Genomic DNA, 20,107 nt, shown 5'->3' on the forward strand with positions numbered 1-20,107 from the left:
AGGTCGGCTGTGTTGTCGGCCGCTCGACGTGTTGCCGGCGAGGACGTGTAGGTTGCCTATGTTGTCGGCGAGGACGTGTAGGCTTGCTGTGTTGCTAGCGTGATCTAGGGTTGCTTGCATGAACTATGAGCTGTGGATATTCGAATGCTTGTGTTTGAAAATGAGTTAGACAGGATGTTGTCAACAATGCGTGTGCGCGTTGAACGCACGACCACCGCATCCTTAAAATGACCCGGACCCTACCTCATTTTTCACTCTAAACAGACAAAATCCGAACAAAACGGACGTGGATGGGTCATGCGTTTGAGTTCACCTCACACTCTCACACCTGCACGCTGGTGGTACGTGCACTTCGTGCTCAAATACTACCGGTGGAAAGGTACGCACCTGCGTCCAAAGGCAGGAACTGTTTTTCCACGGCCATCGTCGTGTTCACATACACGTCTGCTTGGTAGTAGTAATATCGATGTGTCGTTTAAGGCGTGTGTGCTTAACTTAGGACCGTTTTCATGTTGCCCGTGCGTTAGTTATAAAACACGCTGATCCCCACTGAGCTGGACTGCTCCTTCAATCCACACCTCTGCTTCTTCGACCGCTTGCGCTTGGCTCGTCGCCGCGTGAGCATGATGCTGCCTCGAGAAATCTACCCTTTTCACATGAAATTTCGCCCGTATCTCTCTCGGTCAGTGAGTGAGCCGGTCAGTCTCGTCAGTGATATTTCTGCCTCTGCGCCGATCGGTTGGCCGGTCACAAGGTGGGAGCACGTAGAACAAACGACAAGAGAATCGCGGAAATCTCGTTACACAACAAAAGCCGCGCCTCGTCGCACACGTCCAGACGTTGGACGTGTTTGCACTTTGCCGGAGCACTCGAGGCTCCAGTTTTCTTTTTCTTTGAAAAACAACTATGGTCTTCTATGCAAATTAATTGATGTATGTTTAGGCTAGTCATAGTGAAGAGTAACTTAGGCTAGTAACATGCATATGTTACTAGTCCATGTTATTCTTTTCATAGTGGTAGTGTCATGGTTCCTTCTTTTCGGTTTATACACTCATCTAAATTTTTTCAGATTTCAACTGTAATAGGCTCATTTGGAGTTTAACTGAGTTAAAGTGCTTTGAGTATCACGCCATATTTAATTCATAGAGATAAGAGATAGAAAATTAATGGTTATGCATGCATTTTTTCTATATGCACCATGCAAGTCCAATGAAAGGGACGATGCTATATTTATTACCTTAGAAATTGAGTATGTGAAAAAATATTTCATTGACTAGTTAGAACTAGTGCCATCCATTCATAATTCATGTTGGTTGATGAGATTTCAGATTTGAGCCCTATAAACCGGAAAGGAGTATATGTGATACTTGCTCCGTCAAGGTTTAGAGGCGTGCTTGAAAATTCTCTTAAACCTAGGTGGTTATTGATTGGCTGTGAGATGGGTTTAAAAATAGCATTCACACTATGCATGCAGATAGAAGTAGTACAATGGAGTGCTAATTAGTTACTAGGAATAAATACAATACGTCCTAAACCTTGTCTATTATGAAAACACACGTAAATTTAATCGTGACTTCCAAACTGTGACATAGGAAGTAACATAGATGAGTTCATTTATTACTTTGTGAGTGGACACCCGTTAGATTTTTTTTCACTCTGCCCAGTGATTAAAAATGACCTCAAAACATGTTGCTCCTCGCCTTTGGTAACATTTTGACTGCCTTTTGCATCGTTTTATGTATAAAGCAATAACCGAGCAAAGTACGTGGTTGAACGATACAAAGTGATGATATAGAAGAATTGATTCCAGAATAACTGGATCATGTAGGACGCATGCGACTACAATACCGAAAGAGGCCACAGGAGAACTGGTTACAATACCATGCCACACCATAGGACCTAAGCTACATGACAATGCGTTGCTGCCGAGTCCATGACCGACAATGGTTTCACCCAGAACCTAGACACAAAGAGGAGTACCATGATGACGTCTTCATGAAGAAAGCAACCCTGCGAACGTCGTTGTCGCCAACGACAAGGTGAGGAACCTTTGCTCGGCAACTTCCATGTGCCACCTGAGGCCTCGAGTACAAGTGCGCCCAGTTCAGATCTTCAGATTCATATTGAGGCGTCTCCACTACCCGAAACCAAGAGCACGGGCGGGTGCTGCCCACACGAAGAAGAGAGAAGTCCATCACCACCGCCATGATGCTTGCCGGAAAGCCAACCATGCAGACCATCGTCCGAGCATCCATGTCCGAGACACCACCAATTGACCCACATCACACTACACCCACCATGTAGGAGGAGTAAAAGGCGTTTCCTTTCACTCCTAGCTCGGCATCAACCATGAAGCCTGGATCAAGCCTTCACGGTAGGTGAAGGCTTGCAAGACATAAATGATTGTGTAGCACCTTCGTGAAAGTAGGACAATACTTATCATCCCAACGAAGAGCGGATGAGAGTATTGTGAGTGGTGTTTAGATCACACACAAGTTATCACGGGTCTTGTGCGAAGTAACTTGATGAAAATAGTTGTTTGTGTTATTGTCCCGTGAACAAATATACCAGTGTGGAAAAAGAGTTGGTAGTTGTAACAAGAATAATAAAGAGCATAAAAATAAATAACATAAAGTAAAACCTAAAAGTTGAGTCAATTAACAAATTATGCGTTTGTTTGTTTAGGTTCCTCCACTACTTCGTTTGAGGGGGCACAACCCGAATGAAACTCTTTTATATGACCCTCGTTACGAGCCTTATTTTAGAAGAATGGATCTTCTTCAATTTGTGCTCAACTTTAAAGGCACACCACCATGGTTGAACGCCACGGCCCTAACCGCACTTACGGACCGTTGGAGGCCGGAGACGCACTCTTTTCACCTTCCTCTTGGTGAGATGAGCATAACCTTGGAGGATATTGCTATGATCACCAGGCTTCCTATCGAGGGCAGGGCTCTTACAGGGAAGGTTAGGTCAGATGGGTGGCGACAATGGGTTGTAGCATTGGTTGGTGTTGAACCCGAGCCATGGACTGATGAAACTAGGAAGGATCCTAGGCCATCAGGTGTGTTGTTCTCTTGGATACAGAGACATTTTCGCAGATGCCCAAAGGATGCTAGTCTGGTTGTTGTGGAGAGGTTCGCGAGAGCTTATCTCTGGAATCTTTTGACCCAAGTGGTGTTTCCGGATGGCACTGGGGACACGGCCTCATGGATGTTCTTGGATCCTCTTCGTGAATGGGATGTTAAGTGGAGTTGGGGTTCGGCGGCACTAGCCTTCTTGTACCGTCAGGTATGGCTTAATATCATGCTTTTTCATTTTATTCAATGGGATATTATGCATTTTCATTATATTAAATGGGTATATGTTGCATTTTCATTTTATTAAATCTGTAGTTGGATGGAGCATGTATGAGGAGTAAGCCGACATCCAGTCTTGGAGGTTTCGTCTGGGCCCTACAGGTTTGGATGTGGGAGCGTATCCCTATTGGCCGGAACTTCAGCCTTGCTCCGGAAGAACCCTGGAAGTACCCGTTTGACGGGGATGAGGAGCGATACCCCACTATCGCATACACATGGGCTAATGTCCAATGGACGAGTATCGCGGCTATGGGGCGGTATAAGGCATACACAAGCGAGCTTGACATGCTAACTTACGAATAGGTAAATGCTTTATCAAATTTGCTGATTTTTTTTCATGGATGGTTGAGTGACTTGTTGTTATGTAGGTTAATTGGAGGCCGTACACGGTACTTAGGCAGTTCCCTCTGAGCAACATGTGCCTTCGTGACCAACATCTTTGGCGTGTGCGTTGCCCGATGATATGCTTTTATGCGGTGGAGTGGCATCTTCCTCATCGTGTTTCAAAGCAGTTCGGGGTACAACAACGCACCCCGCCGGATTACGTCGAGACAAGTGTGAAGCTACATAAGTGAGTATTTTGTATCACATGTTTCTCCTGTTGATCAATGTCTAACACGAAAAAATGAAACTGATGTAGGATTCTAATGCTTTGTAGGACAAACCGGCAAAGCAATAAGACTGTCATCAATTGGGAGGAGCACCACATGACTTGGGTGGACATGTGGAATGCTCACAGACAACATCGAGTTGAAAATGATCAAACACCCGACACTGACGAGGCGGCATACTTAAGGCATTTGGAGTGGATGCGTACAGAGTACAGAGTTATCCATAAGGCAGCATGGACTCGTTCCGATTGCTTGGACTTACTGCCGAGTGAGGCTGTTGATGCTGCATTCAACAATTCAATTAGGGAGACAGTTGGAGCGCATCTTGACTATGGTTCTCTCCATGACCGAGTGGTGCGTCCCTCCTTTAAAATATGAACAAGTGTCATTTATTCGTGGGTGGTATGTCACATGTGTTTTATCCAGGGCACGGAGCTATGGAGATGTATCAACGAGAGTAACGTGGTCCTTGGCCGTGCCCCATGTCTACAAACGGACGGACTTGTTAGAACTACTCTGCAGGTTTGATGCCTTGTTAACCTTTGTTTTGTCGTACCTTTGTTAGCATATTAACATGTCATTATCTTTTCCTTGCGTAGAAGGTCGTCAATCGTTTCCGCACACTAGCGGCTTTACTTTCTTGCCACGGTGTTTCGTCCACGGATGTGAGGGCACGTGCGCAATACACGATGGATGTGCAGTCTTCCGCTCGTCCGTCTGCCAGCCGTCCACGGTCCTCTTCCGCTCGTCCGTCTTCGAGTCGAGCACATGCTTCTTCTAGCCGAGCACATGTTGAGGAGATTGAAGAAGAAGAGGAGTCAGACAACGAGGCCGCGGATCCGGACTTCATTGAGTTTGGGGCTTCGCAGATGGAAGATGCTCCGCAGCCAAGTCAACCCACTCAACCGACGGAAGAAACACGTCGAGCTAGCTGAAGGAACATCCGACGTCCTGGCTGACAGAATACTCCAGAGGGCTTCATCACTAAGGGCAAGATGGCTGCGAAGAGAGGGAGGAAATGAAGTATGAACTAGTGTCATCTCATGCTAGTATGAACTTGTCTTATGGAGTTTTATGTAATTTCAAGTTTGAAGTATGAATTTGGCTTAAGTACTTTGAAGTATGAACTGTGAACTAGTGAATTTGTCTTATGGAGTTTTATGATGTTTCAAGTTTTATGAACTAGTGAACTTGTCATGTCATGCTACTTATACTTTTGATATGCGGATTGTTGAATGCTATGGTATGGGAAGTGCTTGTTGGAATCAAAATCTGTACTGGAAGCAGCAGTTCTGATCACCATCCTCTGCTCATGATATAGAAGAAGAAATGTCAGAAGAAAGCAACAGTTCTGATCACCATCCTACAGTTTCTGGTCTAAAGAAACGTCGAAGCCTCTGGCGTTTCTGAGGTGGGCTGCCACGCCAAGGCGGCTGGCGTTTCTGCGGTGGGCTGCAACGCCCCTGTAGACTGGCGTTACGGTGGTGCCAGGAAACACCTCGGTACACAGGCGTTTCATAGTGGGGCAGAAACACCACGGCTTATGGCGTTTCAAAAAAGGTTAGATCATGAAATCTTTCCAAACTAAGTTCATTTTATGCACAACTTCAAACAATAGGTCAAAACAGTGAAAAAATCCTAAATTTTCATGCTTTGTACTACAATGCAAACACTGAGTCGAGACAGCAGCAGATGTCACCCACACATAAATAGCGTGGTCGCGTGATAAGATAAGTACGCACGTACAAACCAACGCCGGTCAACAGAGTTTAGCAGACCCAACCGCCAGGCGCCGGAGGCAATGGATAGAAAAACAGTATTCCGACGCAATCTTTGAAAACCAGACCCCGATGTATCACCTCACCTCACCTCACGTGGACAGGGACGTGAACGCACAGGACGTGTGGTCGAAAGGATAAGTAACAAATCACCTGCCCATCCCGCTTGGACACTTGTGGACGCATGGATACATGGCACGGCAATTAGCAAATGTTTTACACGTACGGGTGGCACGGCAATTAGCAAATGTTTTACACGTACGGGTGTCATGGCACTGCGGGCCTGTTTGGTTACCAGCCACACTTTGTCAAGCCAAAATTTGGCATTCAGAGTTTAGTTGGTACAGAATATGTTTGGTTTTTACCACATTTTGGTTTGACACACTTTATTGTCCATATGGCCCATTTATCAGAGAGTTAATTTTTTTGTCAACTTTTGCCAAAGTTTGACATTCGTTTTTCAGCCATACTTTGTGGCTTGCCGCACTTTGATGACTTGTCACACTTTGGCTTGACAAAATTAGTCTTCACTGCTTCAATTCACTAAAATTAGCTTCACTTCATCAAATTCACTTTGAAGCAGTTTCATACATAAGCTATAGCACTATCAAGAGAATATTTGCCTTCCATTTAGCTCCAGCTTCAAGAATAGAAAATTTGGTGGAAACAATCTATTTGATTGGTTGAGGGGAAAGAAATGAAGGGGTATCCACTTATTGGTGGCAGTGGTGGGTAATTTTCCCCCAACTCCAGCTTCTAGAGTTTTTTGAAGCACCCCCTCAGGAGCATCATAAAAACTTTGAAGTTGTACATCAAATTTTAGTTTTTTTTTAAGCGGCATATCGTGGAGCTATCCCGTTTGGCTTGTCTTTTCTAAAGCAGAGCTGAATTTTAAGAAGGAGAGCAGTTTCAAACAGGCTCTAAACAAACCCGCAGTTCTTTGGCGTGAAGCTACGGGTGGTGGTCACCAGCCAAAGAGCGAGGCGGCGTGGCTCGTTCTTTGGTGTCTGTATGGCCGTGTTTCTGAATGAATCCCAGACGCCGGAGTTCAGTTCGGTGGCTTGGAATGCTCTTCAGAGGAGTCCAGGACAAGTCTGGGACAACGGCGTTGAATCTTTTCCACTGCCCGTGCGTGGAACTGTAGGATTGACGGAGCGACTGGCCGTCACAAGTGGCTGCGCAGGAACTTCTCCGCGATCTCAATAGTTCTTGCGGCACGCAGCTACCGGACTCTTTCGTTGGCATCTGACCCAGCTTTCTGCGTCCAACATCCTCGGCGGTCGGCGGTCGGCACCATCCATCAGTCAGCGATCCTGCTGCAACGGCTCATCCGTTTGTTCCTGGCATATCGATCTGGAAATGGGGCGATCCACCGTTGTTTAGCGTCAGTTCCTCGCGGAAGCGCGGGCGTTCGAACGCATCAGGCACGCACGACCGGCTCACGCCTTCAGTTCCTCTTTTGTTTGGCAAACTCACCTTCAGTTCTCGTCCAAAATCTGGCTTAGCTTGGGGGCGACGAATCAGCACAGTGTGCTCACTTGGGGCAGACTCTATGCCCCTGTGATCCTTTTTTCTACACATATGCAACTCTCTTTTGCAATGCATTGGCAGAACCTGTTTTTCTGTCTGAAAAATAACCCGGGCGTCAGGTGACCCTGATCATAAGACAGAGGCGTGTTCTGCTAATTGCTGGAGCACTACATTGTGAGCTTTATCGTATAGATTCCCCGCTTCACGATGCACTATAACATCTTCATGATTTCATTCATCTCCAGTAGCACAAAACTGCCGGGAGCAACAACTCCCATTGCACTTGACACCTGATTGGCAGCCCGAGACATGGCGCACTCGAGTAACGAGTGATTATATGAATCCCGCTGGAGTACTGCAAACAGTGCAAGCGCTGACCACGGCCATGTTACAGTGTCCCCTTAGATCCCTGGCGGGCGGGGACTGAATGCAAGCGCAGACCTCGTCCTGGACGCCACCCTTGGATCATTTGATGGTACCGATCACTTCCACATCGTGGGCCGCACGAGTTGATGCTATCTGTCTCCGGATGCAAACTGACATTTCTTTCGTGGTAGTACTTACCAACATAGAACATGTTGGTCGAATAGTGAAGATCCCCATCGTTTCAAAATGCTAGTACACGTGTGTGATTTCATTTCGGATCCTGTGTTCAATAGAATTGGGTTAATTTTCTTTTAAAACAAACACATAATTAATACTAGAACTAAGCTGCATATTCACGTGGAGTTGGATTCATGGCAAGCTATGTGATTGATAAATGATGAGGCCACTGATCGTTCGGTCTACTCTTCGCTGGTGGAGGAAATCAAGCATCTTAGTACTTTGCGTGGTACAAAATTTACTCATGTTTTTCGTGAACAAAATATTGTTAATGATTATTTAGCTAAGTTTGTTAGAATTCAGAAGAGAACTATCGTTGGCTTAACTCTGGCTTGTCCGAGATTATTGATCTTAGCAATACCGATTGTGGACGTTCCACCTGCGTAATACAAAGTTCATTCCTGAAAATAATAATTTAATACTAGTACTAACTTTTTGAGGAGAATTACTAGAACTAGTTTTTTTAATGGGCCCAGCCGAACTTTTTGAGGAGAATTACTAGAACTAGTTTTTTTTAATGGGCCCAGCCGGGCTACCACTGTGTGCGTGGCAGACGAACTATGCGTCAGATAGGAGGTCCCGTACCGTACGGCGCAACGACTCCGGCTTCCTCGCGCTCTCGGCCTCCCCGGTTTCCCGCTTAATCCCGTCCGAGCCAGAGACGAACTCCAACACACGACACAAACTTCACCTACGCGGACCCTCCGTCCGAGCATTGGCTTTGATCTCGTCGCATCAGATCAGACTAATCCAGAGCTAGCTTAGCGTGGCATGACAGGAGGCCGACCGAGCAGATCAGATGGCGGCCGCCGGCATGGACAGGTTCGTGGCCACGATGGTCTTCTGCGAGGCGCCCTTCGACGGCACCCTCGCCCCCGCGGTGCCCGCCGAGGGAGCTGCCTCGGCGTCGGCGTTGGTGGAGGCAGCCAAGGAGTACTTCTCCTCCGGCGCAGCAGCAGGGCACGGACAGCGTGTCGGCCTTCTTCTACGCCGTCGCCCTGGAGCAGTAGTAATATTATTGTTATGGACAAGAATTAGCGTACTTTGTTCTTTGTAAAATTTTCGTACTAGTAGCAGCAGTTCGGCTAAAGCTTGACCGTTCTTGAGTTCTACTTCCTCCGTTTCAAAGCAGGTATCTCAAGTTTATACTAGGTTTAGTATAAAGTTGTATAAAACTTAAGACACTTATTTTGAGGAGGAGGGAGTATACATGAGGCATTATAAACTTGTAATTTGCCTTGAATGCAAATGCTCCACCAGTATTCCCATCCCCTCCCCTCCATTAGATATGTCCCGGCATCAAAGTCGGAAGCATAACATTTCTTTCTCTACCTCCTTTGATGCACATAGCAGTTTCCCAAGCTTTTACTTCCTCGCCAAAAAAAGAAAGAAAGAAAAACAAGCAAATACGTACTAGCCAACAGAATTTTCATTCACTTCTTAAGATGGTTATCCACTTTCACTCAGAGTAAATTAACCTACACCTCGCTCAAACCGGAAACTGTCTTACCAGGCCATGATCATCGTATAGCAGTCTAGTTCTACAAACTTAGATTTCGTACAAAAAGTACATTTGCAAGCATGGAGAAATAAGTAAATTGTGCAACAAGTGACAATGAGTTACAATAACTATGTTACAGACCGCAAATAATCACATCCTTCTTCCCATAAAATTTCACATGTCCTCTACATGTATGGAAATTTCTTTATCAATCTATTGAAGCCTACAGATATGATTTTCCACCAAGTTACAGATATCATGATCATATGACACCGTGATCAGATTCTATCTCTCGAGTCTCAACCTCCTCTGTTGCGATGAGAACTTTGCTGGGTGCTTTCGGAGGATACAGCTCCCATAACGCAACAGTGGTGTCCGCCGAGCATGAGGCCAACAGTTTGCAGTCATGTGAGAAGGTCACTGCGGTACACTGCCAGCAAAAAAGAAGCATGTAAGTTAGACAACACATCAAGCAGAATTTGACCAACTTGTAGCAAGGAACTAATTGAGTTGATTATCGATCTCATAACCCATATTCCAATTAGAGTAAACAGGAGGACAGAAATTGACATTTTTGACTGATCAAGGGACCCTAGATGCAAAATGGAAATGCCAAGAGCACTTAGTTGAACAAAGCTGCGTACCGTAGCGCTGTGATACTTTAGAACCGCTAGAGCATTTCCTTTATTGTAGTTATACACTCGAATCCTACAATGATGTAAAGCACTTGAAAGATTACACAAATGCAAGGATTACAAACTCAGATAAACAACTAGAAGCATGCTTTGTCATGCGGACATCGCCTACTCCTTGTCCAACTTTGCTTTACTCCTATTCTGTGCACATAATGCTCTGCCTATTTTCTGTTCTGCACCTATTCTATCGTCATCTACAGGATGTGAAGTCTCTTCTCTGTCTTGCACTTCGCCCTCAGAGGGCACGCAAGTGTCAATTACCTCTGAAACCCTAATCAGCCAGCACTAAATCAGTTTGGTAATCAGGGACAAGTGGTGTTGCCGTGACATAATCAGCTATCAGTAAATCAGGCTTTGCTAATCAACGGTGGTCCATATGGAGGTCACACTCGCAGCGCAGTGCCTCGTCCAGCAGGATACCCTTCACAAAGCCGTTGAGTTTGGATAAGACTGTATACACATTTGTTTCATAAATTTAATAATTTATTGTATCTCATACATGTCGTTCTACTCCACAACATGGCTTGCATGTAGACGATAAATGAAGACATTGTTTTTGCTCTGCTGTTTGTGGTGTGGAACACCAATTTTGAATAAGACAAGCGGAGCTGGCAAGCGTTGAGAGTTAGGGGATGGAACCAGATGCTAAGCATTTTTTTTACGTCCTGCTGATACTATGATTGAAAGTATCTACAATATCAGGGTCATACTAGCTTCCTGGGTGATACTGGTTTCTTGGGTGATACTACGATATCAGGGTCATACTAGCTTCCTGGGTGATACTACGATATCAGGGTGATACTAGCTTCCTGGGTGGTACTACATTATACAGGTGATACTATGATTGAATGTATCTTTTGTTTTATGTATTTCTAGGCGATCACGCGTTTGACATGGAGAAGCCCTTTTACAGGCTATGTTTGGAAAGTATTTGAAACTACATGAAGAACCCCTTTTACAGGCTAATGTTTTTTATGGTTTAGTTCTTAGTGACACACACTTTGCCTCTGGCGTCGTGACCAACACCACTCTTTTCAGTTCAAAACTAGAAATTGAATTAAAAAAAAGTGTTTCCAGAAAGACTGGCGGTGCTCAAGCCTTCGGTAGTGGAAGTGCGACAAGAAGCTGAACTACAACCCTACATTATATGTGAGATTCACGGTAGAGGTGAGACTCGGGGTACAGGTGATACTCATGCTGTACATGAGACTCAGGGTACTCATGAGACTCGGATGCTAATATAACCTTTTTTAGTGGCTTAGTGGATCTGATTGCCTGAGTCAATAACTGCATCTGATTTGAATATAGGACTGTTTATTGGTAGGTTAATATACTTGAATGGAATCGTAAGTAAATTAATCAAATGCATGTCTCATGATTTCCATGGCAGACTAGGCGATCACAACTCCTATCTGGCCACCCGCCACAGGGAGCTGGCAAGCGTTGAGGAAGGGGATGGAGCCGGAGGCTAAGCATATTTTTTATGCCCTGGTGATATTAGCTCCGTGGGTAATACTACGTTTTGTGTGTGTGACACTAAAAGCCTGGGTGATACTATATTACACGCACACCGTCAAAAAAAATTACTACTCCCTCCGTCCCAAAATAAGCGACTCAATTTTGCACTAAAGTAGTGTAAAATTGAGTCACTTATTTTGGGACAGAGGGAGTACATTACACATGCAAACAATGTATGAGATACAAGAAATTATTAAATTTACAAAAAAAATGATTTTTTGTTACGATATCAGAGAAGGACCTGATGATGGTTTTGCTTATGAGATACATGAAATTTGGTTATGAGATGCATGTGCTACCCGGGTCAAGTCATATGTCTTGAGATCCTTGAATATAAATGAAAGCAAACATAAGATTTGTATATATGTTTATAAGATTCGTCGACGAATCTTACATCGGCTGAACTGATTTATTCTGCTGATCCCATGAGTCAACTATGTACAGCAAGTCCATGATGCTAAAGGCGAACACTGGGTTACGTAGCACAAGTGTGGGTTACATAGGTTGAACGCTGGGTTTCATAGGTGGCATGGCCTATGTTCCTTGCAGTTCTAATTCAAGTTGCACTGCTGAGTTCCAACACTGGGTTACATAGCGAACATTACATAGCACAAGGGCAGGTATAGGTGCTGTAACGATGAGCGCAGCCAACACTGGTGTCCGGGGTGCACATAGGGAAGTGTGGGGAGTTGTTGGAGAAAAGAAAAGGGGGGGGGGGGCAAGGAAGTCCACATAGTTAAATTTTGAAAAACTAGAGATGTCAAACGACCAAATTTCCCCTGAAGCCCTCGGTTCGGGGTTCCCATGCTTGTGTCAGGGGAGTCTCACATATACCATGAATCTCACCTATAACCTGGTCAGCAATAAAAGCTAAGAATGGGGGACAAACCTGTGATCCCAACCAGCAGTTGCTGCAATCTTGTTGTCTGGCCGAATCGCTATACCCGCTATACCTGGTCGCTCAATTACTATCTCATTCCTGAGAGAAAATGTGCCCTGTAATCAAGAGAGCTACATTTCGGTTAAGAATTTCAGTTGTCTTGATTCCTAAATGAAATTGCAAGCACTCCAGTGCAGGTAATGCTTGTGATGAAACGAATGTAAAAATCACAATCACACAAGTAGTTGACATGTCGAGCTATTGAGTCTGAATTATGAAGTAGATCATAAAGTGCTCGATTTTCTGACCATGTAAACTAGTTAGCACCGCATGTATGAATTATCACATGGACATATTGCTCCAAATCTGGGCTAATATCCAAGTACAAAACACTGATAATCTGACATCTCAACATAGCTGTCATTTTGGATATGCAAGCACTCATCAACCTTCTGAAAAGAGGATATAATACATAACACCGAGCTATCATTTTTTACATAGAATTAACGAACAAAAAGATATCCTGAGGTAACTTTAAAATCATGTTTTTCCTTTTTTTTTCCTCACCTAGGTGAAATTTTCACACCCCAGAAAACAATAGAAGGCTGCCGACTTTTTTTACCCATCCAATTTCCCGGGAACATTTTTTTTTTGTTATTATCTCTACAAGTAGAAGGCAGTCAGGACTCGATCCCTAATTGATAGTGTATTGCCTACTAATCCTTCCCACAGGAAGCACATCTCAGTTGTCAGTTCTTACATGTTTCTAGCGTAATCATAAATTGTTAGAAGCACTTTCTGGATGTATGATTGTGTCAGGATATACTTGAGAATATTACTAAAACTGTACTGAGAGTGACATAACTTAGAATATGCAAAGAATACAGATTACAAAATGAACTCGGATATGTGTAACCACCTCCTAGGAGGACTGCAATTTCACAACTATCTCTCTTTTCAATGAAATGAAACGCAAAGGTCCATTACGTTTTCCTGAAAAACAAGTATATAACCAAGACTTGCACCATGCATTTTCATGATAGGGTTATCTTATATAGCAGGAAACAGAACATAGAATAATTGATGTCACACCTGCTGATGATCAAGGGCAAACATGGCTACTTTATTATCAGCACCTCCTGAGATCCCACCGGTGCATAAACCATCAATAGCAATGGATAAAGCTGCAGACCTGCATCTTATTAGATTATATGTTGTTTCATTCCATCAAAGGAAGATAAAAATTAACTACTCTTGAAAATGGCAAGTTACACAATTGAATTAAAACTGGCTGTAGCATGAGACCTGATTCCAAATGATATTTCACTGAAGATAAAGGTGACCCAGGCTTCCGTACATCCCACCAGAGAGTGCTTCCATCTTCATAACTGGTGGCCGTAAAAGTGATGTTTATCAATAAAATGAACACATGCACTTCTCAACCTTGAACCTTCAAACTGGTTGTTTTTAACCTTGAACTCTTGAATCAGTTTAATTCACCCCCTTGGCCCTATCCCGTTGAAAAATTATGAACTTTTTAAGGAGTCATAAATAATCAAAACTCAATATGAAAAGGCGGATTCAATACTCCACAGATGACATGCAGCTAAATATTTTCTAATAGTCAATATGAAATCCTGAATTTCCTATAAAGTTTTTTCCTGATAGTCAAACTGAAAATGAATCAATAGTCAATCTAAAAAAAACTATTTGCCAAATTTCCTAAAGAGTTCCAGGCCCTAGGGTGCCCCAAAAAAGCAATTTTATTATTAAAAGAATCCTGATTTCTATATTTTAAGTTGAGTGTAGAAGTGATGCCACGTGTCATCTCTGCCAGCACAACCGTTTGGGATAGGGTCAACGGGGTAAAATAAACTGATTCGACAGTTTAAAGTTAGAAGCAACCGGTTTCAGAATTCAAGGTTGAATAATGAACTTCATAAGTAGTTCAGGGTTGAAAATGACATATAGTTTGAACTTTGAATATGAAATTTCCGTGAGAACATCCAGTGTGCATGCAAAAAGGTTAAGAATTTTAATTTTTTATTCTGAAAAAATTATCAAAGTCACTTTAACCTGCCCCAGAAGCATACTATGGGATTGTTTGGCGTATCAAGTACTAGAGATCAATTTACCATATTTAGGTACCAACTATTGAGATGAGATTATATTGAGATATCACTACAGTTCATAATGTGACTAGTCAAAAACTCATGCCATAATACTAAATGCTTGAACCCTCGAAGCATACTCGCTTCAGTTAATGGACTTTATTTGTAAGATAAAGTTGCATTGTTATTTCACAACAGAATCAATTTAGTTGTGTAAGTGACATGCACTCACAGTTGAAATCTTTACATATGAGCTAATTGAATGAATATGCATCAACAATATCATTTTACTATGTGTTGCACATGCCCCATGGAATACACACAGCAATGGTTATGGTTAACATTGTGAAGCAGGCACAAATCTGTATGCTGCATATAGTCATTTGTACACTTCACATAACACCATCACTACACTTGCAATAAGAATTTGATCAAGTATAACTTCTGCCATAGAGGGGAGATGAATTATCTTACATCATTCTCTTAAATATGTGAGTGGAAAGATGATTCATGTGCAATATAACCATGCTAAGCATTTGAATACCATTTCCATTCCACGTGATTGTTACTACCCTGATAAAACATGAGATGTGTTCAGCTTATGACATTTTTTATTATGTGTGATTATTGCATAACACTTAGAGCCAAGACTCGCAAACAAAGGACAGAGGCCAGAGGATAAAAGAGAGCATGGGTTTGATAAAAAGACCAGATTCATATGTAAGCCATTTGCCACAATTGGCCTAAGAAAGAGCTCAATAGTTTTTTTATAACTGAATAGAGCTTAATAGTTTTTGTTCAGATACTCCACTAGGCCATGGCATATAAAAATATCTTGCAATATTAATTACAAACATATTGGGTTTTTGAAAAGTTGATCTGGATACCTTGATAAAATATTAACATAGCCTCCAGATTCACATGGGATGAAAGCTTGCACAGCCATGCATAGACCTAAAAACAACAGAATTACAGTTTTCAACGATTACTTAAAAGCATAAATAGTCAGGAAAAAAAATGACACAGAACAATTAAAAGGGATTTTTATTGCTGTCCTGCAGATGCAGACTATTATTTTAATTCGATATAGTTGTAAAAAAAACCATGCATTATACTTTGTAATAATAACAAGAAAACTACAACAGCACAAGAAATATAAATAAACAAGATGCCAGAGAGTCTCATGCCATGGAAGAAGGATTGATCCTATATCACATATATACATCCTTGCATTCGTGATACCAGAGAGGTCAGTCAAATTGCAAGGTGTACATATCTCAGATAAAGGCATGCATTTATAAGTTATAACTTCCTTCCATGAAAACTGAACAATGAATCAACAGACCATGTAGGTGGAGCTGCTGGATCTAGGCCAAGAGGGACAATTCTCAAGCCAAACACTCTGGATTTCTGGTAGACAAAAAATTAAAACAGCAAAAATGGTGGAGGCTACTCTGATGTCGAGTCTAAATAGTTCACGGTTCTACTAAGCGAGAAGTTACCACCGGATACATATACTAGGTACAACCCAACATGGTATTTTGTTGAACAAAAACAAACAACTATAGCTGGAGTGGTGAAGAGTGAGGACAAACCTTTTTTCTTGGTAAGGTGACCTGTCATATTAGCACTACAGCTTTGGGGCAAACACATTATCTTCCTTGAATTTTCAATGTCCCAAAGTTCAACCTGTAAGTTTTGTTTTGAAGTTTCAACATGAAAGCAGTGACAACAAAAGAAGTAACAGCATAAACACACACATAAACACAAAAGTTCAGCCAGGCTTGCTTTATAGCATTATATTAAGCCCATAATTTATATACGAAAATAACTCTCTACGCATGGTGGCAGCTGCCCCCAATTTTTATCTCTAATTATTTTGGACCATGGAAAATAACTCTCTAACGAAAATAAAGTTATTTTCGTGGCGTAGGACAAATCAGGCAAGCAAAAATGCACTTGTGCCAAAAAGGCAAGCAAAAAGATAGAGAGAAGTAAGAAAAATCAAAAATCCCTTTTTATACAACGAAAAGGCACTTGTGCCAAAAAGGCAAGAAAAAAAGACAAAGAGAAGTGATAAAAAGCCATTTCTATACAACGAAAAGGCACTTAGGCCAATGCCATAAGAAAAACGAGACCTCATATATCAAAAAAGACACTTCTGCCAAAGGGTGTGTAGCTGCCACCATGCGTGCGTAGCTACCACCATGCATAGGAAATTGCCTCTAAATTTATATATTGATCTTAAGTTAGTGAAAAGATAACATACTTTGGAACTAACCTCAGAAGATTCTTGACCAGCGATTGCCAATATATTTTGTCCATCCAAGGAACTGCCTAGCAAAAGATAACAATATATTTTGTACTTCTTGTTAGGGAAGGAGTACATAATAAAGTCAACAATGCAGAGATAGCTTGCTTGTCTAACAAGAAGTTATCAGACACAATTTTCTTTACAGTACATCCTTCTTTTAAACGATGTGACATTTGAAAGTCAACAGAGTGTTACATTACACCATTTCCTTTGCAGTCTTTCTTCTACATAAATGAATAAAACTGCTATTTATTTGTCCATTACCGAAAAGCTTACACTTCCATAATAAGTCACTAGTTAATAAATTCATGTAGGATTCAGAGGCTATTGCTGCTTTTAAACGTGATGGGATTCTAAAATGGTCGCACATTACCTTGTTCATATTCTTGTGTTCCTTCTGCAAGATTTACACCATCTGATCCTGTATTATCTTCAGTAGGTACTCTTTGCGGCTCAGTGCCACTATTTGAGCCACTAAAGCTGGTTTGTGTGCCATGTGCAGAACATGGAACCTTAACCAGTGACATCTTACAGAAATGGTATGTACTTGTTTTGATTGTAAATATGGGCCTCCTGCAGGAGAACAATTAATAGATTTATAAATTCCACAGAAATTCATAGAACACGCACGGGCCACAAAGCCTGCTAAAAAGTATATATTCTTCCAGATTTCCACATGAACACTGTACATATTGTCTTATCTCCTAAAATGAATCACAAGTGCCCATGCATCTAGGTCATTCATAGTTGAGTCCAGATATATTTGTAAGAAAAGAATAATTCTAGGTTCTACAAATCACCTGGTTGTTTAGAAGTTCTTCAAAATGTTGCCACTACACTTTACAGATGAGGGCTTTATAACAACGTAACATCCGTCAAAAAACAGGAAAGCACCATAAGGGTTGTGCTTTCAAGCTATAATCAGGACGAAATAGTGAAATACTACCATAAAATCGATAGCATCACTGATTATCTGAATTGGTAGTTAAAGAAACTTTCAACGTATTAGATAAGGAACCCTAGTATGATAGCGATACTTATTACACTCCTACCCGGGTATATTATTTCGCCCCGCCCCTAGCCCTAAATCTAATAAGCAGCTGTATTTTCTGGTGGCCAAAGGGCAGTTGCAGGATACTATTTGCAGAGGAGAGTCAACATCAGGAATGATAGTTGTTCTGCATTCAGGGACAGAAGCTGTCTTGTAATTATTAAATAAAGATTTATTTTCAATTCTTCATGGAATGTTCGATTTGTAATATTTGAAAGATTATGTGCATGTGTTTTTCATTTCATTTTAAGTAAGCGGGAGCCTATTCCTGACTGATAGTGCTCTAGCTTATTTTTGACGTAAACAGTTCTCAACTTTATTTCAGAAAAGGAAATATGACAACCCTTGGCACCTTGCGACTGCAGATGCAGAAAGTCATACCGTGAGAGCCCAGCTTCCTCAATTGCCCAGCCTTTGCACAAACCATCCCTTCCCTGGCTGTGCCAAAATCAAAAGCATAGATATTGAGGATCAAAATAAGCCTCGCAGGAAATCTCTTACATCTAATTTCTGCGAACAAAAGCTGTGTACAAGTTAAAAGGCACTTAGACCGTTCAAGCATGTATAGTCAATATCAAAAACATAGCTATTGATCAAAATTCAACAAAAGATCACCACGGGAAAGAAATATGCTCAAAGGAAATCTCTTCCATCTGCATTCGACAATGCGGAAAAAGTTATATAGAAGTTAGAATGCACTTAGATGGTTCAGGCATATATAGTTTTCCCTAAAGCCATGCTCGGCAACTGTAACATAGTCCTGAAATGGGCTCACCAACAGTATTTCAAATATAGCTCTGACATAGTTATACTAGTTATGGTACTGGATTTCTTATCTAGCAACATGGTAAGCTAAGTTTGAGATATCCAATAACCAGCACTCCTGACAGAATTCACCCCAATTCACTCACCTAATGATTGTGTTCCCAAGTCCGGCGCCAGCAGCGATTGAATACACCCCAGCCGCGCCACCATGAGCCCTGCAGATTGCAGAATCACACGCTATCACACCCAACAACTCGAAACTGAACCACACCCGCCGCTGCAGTCTGCAGAAGCAGCAGGCTTACCAGATGGAGGAGACTGTGCGGTGGCTCGTCGTGTCCCAGACTCTGAGCTCCCCGTCGGCCGCGCTGGTGGAGGAAAATCAGAGACCATGAACCAAGCATCAAAGCACAGCAGATTCACATTCAAAAGGGTTCATCGCAAGCGGCTGATGATACGGGCGACCAGAGAGGGGTGTAGGGGTTGGGAGGAAGTTTACCCTGAGAAGAGGAGAGGGAGGGCGTGGTGGAAGCAGGCGTCGCTGACGGCGGCGCGGTGGCCCCGGAGCACCGCCACAGGGTCCGGCGACGGGCGGCGGCTCGGCCTCTCCCGGTCGCTGGCCATGTCGCTCGGCTAAGTGCGAGACAGACAGAGAAGCGGTTGTGTCCAAACCTTGGCAAACGGCGTGTTTATATTAGAGCATCTCGAGCAGCAGAGCCTGCATAATGGTCCGACCCATAAAATAATCATCAAAATATGGATTGAGACGAAAAATATTGTCAGATCAGATCCCGCAAACACGTTCGATCCGTAATTTTTTCCGCAACGAGATTTGGCGCGACGGAAATTTTCGTACGGCCGTTCCCCGCTCCCCCCTCCTCGGCAGCCATTGTCGCGTCACCATGCGCTCCGGACCATCTTTCCCGCCATTCTTCACCGCCGTGGAAGCCTCCGAGCCGACGGATCTCGTCAACATGAAGGTCGCGCAGGTGCAATCCCATTCGGCGGATCTCGTCGTCGGTCATGTCGCCCTCACCGTCGCCCAAGGCACCAACGCGCCTGTCCGCAAGTGACAAGGCAACCTTGTCGTGCAAGGCGGCAATCCGGCTGGCCCCGTCGGAAAGGAATGCGCGCCTGGCGTCGTCGGTGTTGCGCGATCTGCCCGGCCACCGGCAGAAAAGATGAGCCCGATGGGGACAAGAAGACAAAGGAGAAGATCAAAAGGGAACACAAAGCATCGAGCTTGCGGGACAAGGTATATGTCATGGTGCAATCAAATGAGGTGTTGCTAGTGAAGTCTTTGGATGCAAAGATAGAGTTGGCCGAGAAGAAGGCACGAGAGAAGCAGGAGAGGTGGAAATTGCTCAAGGACGTTGAGGAGAGAACAACAC

At 43.0% G+C, this 20,107-nt stretch overlaps 1 protein-coding gene across 3 annotated transcripts; it reads right to left on the reverse strand.

The window, feature by feature from the left end:
* Positions 1 to 9,435: 9,435 nt before the first annotated feature.
* LOC123444726 (protein DECREASED SIZE EXCLUSION LIMIT 1-like) lies at positions 9,436 to 19,380 on the reverse strand. Of its 3 annotated transcripts, none has more exons than XM_045121545.1 (13): positions 19,216 to 19,380; positions 19,022 to 19,084; positions 18,863 to 18,931; positions 18,333 to 18,389; positions 17,274 to 17,473; positions 16,868 to 16,923; positions 16,182 to 16,275; positions 15,474 to 15,540; positions 13,781 to 13,863; positions 13,568 to 13,659; positions 12,485 to 12,591; positions 10,027 to 10,090; positions 9,436 to 9,812 (listed from the first exon to the last, which is right to left on the reverse strand). In XM_045121545.1, the coding sequence occupies exons 1-13, from the start codon at positions 19,338 to 19,340 to the stop codon at positions 9,645 to 9,647; spliced, it is 1,245 nt and encodes a 414-aa protein (XP_044977480.1). In that variant the 5' UTR covers positions 19,341 to 19,380; the 3' UTR covers positions 9,436 to 9,644. The 3 variants fall into 3 exon arrangements, with proteins under 3 accessions (XP_044977480.1, XP_044977479.1, XP_044977481.1); XM_045121544.1 differs by having other exon boundaries at positions 16,856 to 16,923; positions 19,216 to 19,359; XM_045121546.1 differs by lacking the exon at positions 10,027 to 10,090 and having other exon boundaries at positions 9,699 to 9,812; positions 16,856 to 16,923; positions 19,216 to 19,359.
* Between the last annotated feature and the right edge of the window lie 727 nt (positions 19,381 to 20,107).

Source organism: Hordeum vulgare, chromosome 3H (genome assembly GCF_904849725.1).
Source record: "Hordeum vulgare subsp. vulgare chromosome 3H, MorexV3_pseudomolecules_assembly, whole genome shotgun sequence".
NCBI lineage: Eukaryota > Viridiplantae > Streptophyta > Magnoliopsida > Poales > Poaceae > Hordeum > Hordeum vulgare.

Coding starts and splice junctions, on each gene's coding strand:
- LOC123444726 (XM_045121544.1), bottom strand. CDS start 19,340: ATGGCCAGCGACCGGGAGAGGCCGAGCCGCCGCCCGTCGCCGGACCCT. Junction 16,924..17,273: donor AACACAAGAATATGAACAAG/GTAATGTGCGAC, acceptor ATCTTTTGCTAG/GCAGTTCCTTGGATGGACAA. Junction 15,541..16,181: donor TCACCTTACCAAGAAAAAAG/GTTTGTCCTCAC, acceptor TGTTGTTTTTAG/GTCTATGCATGGCTGTGCAA.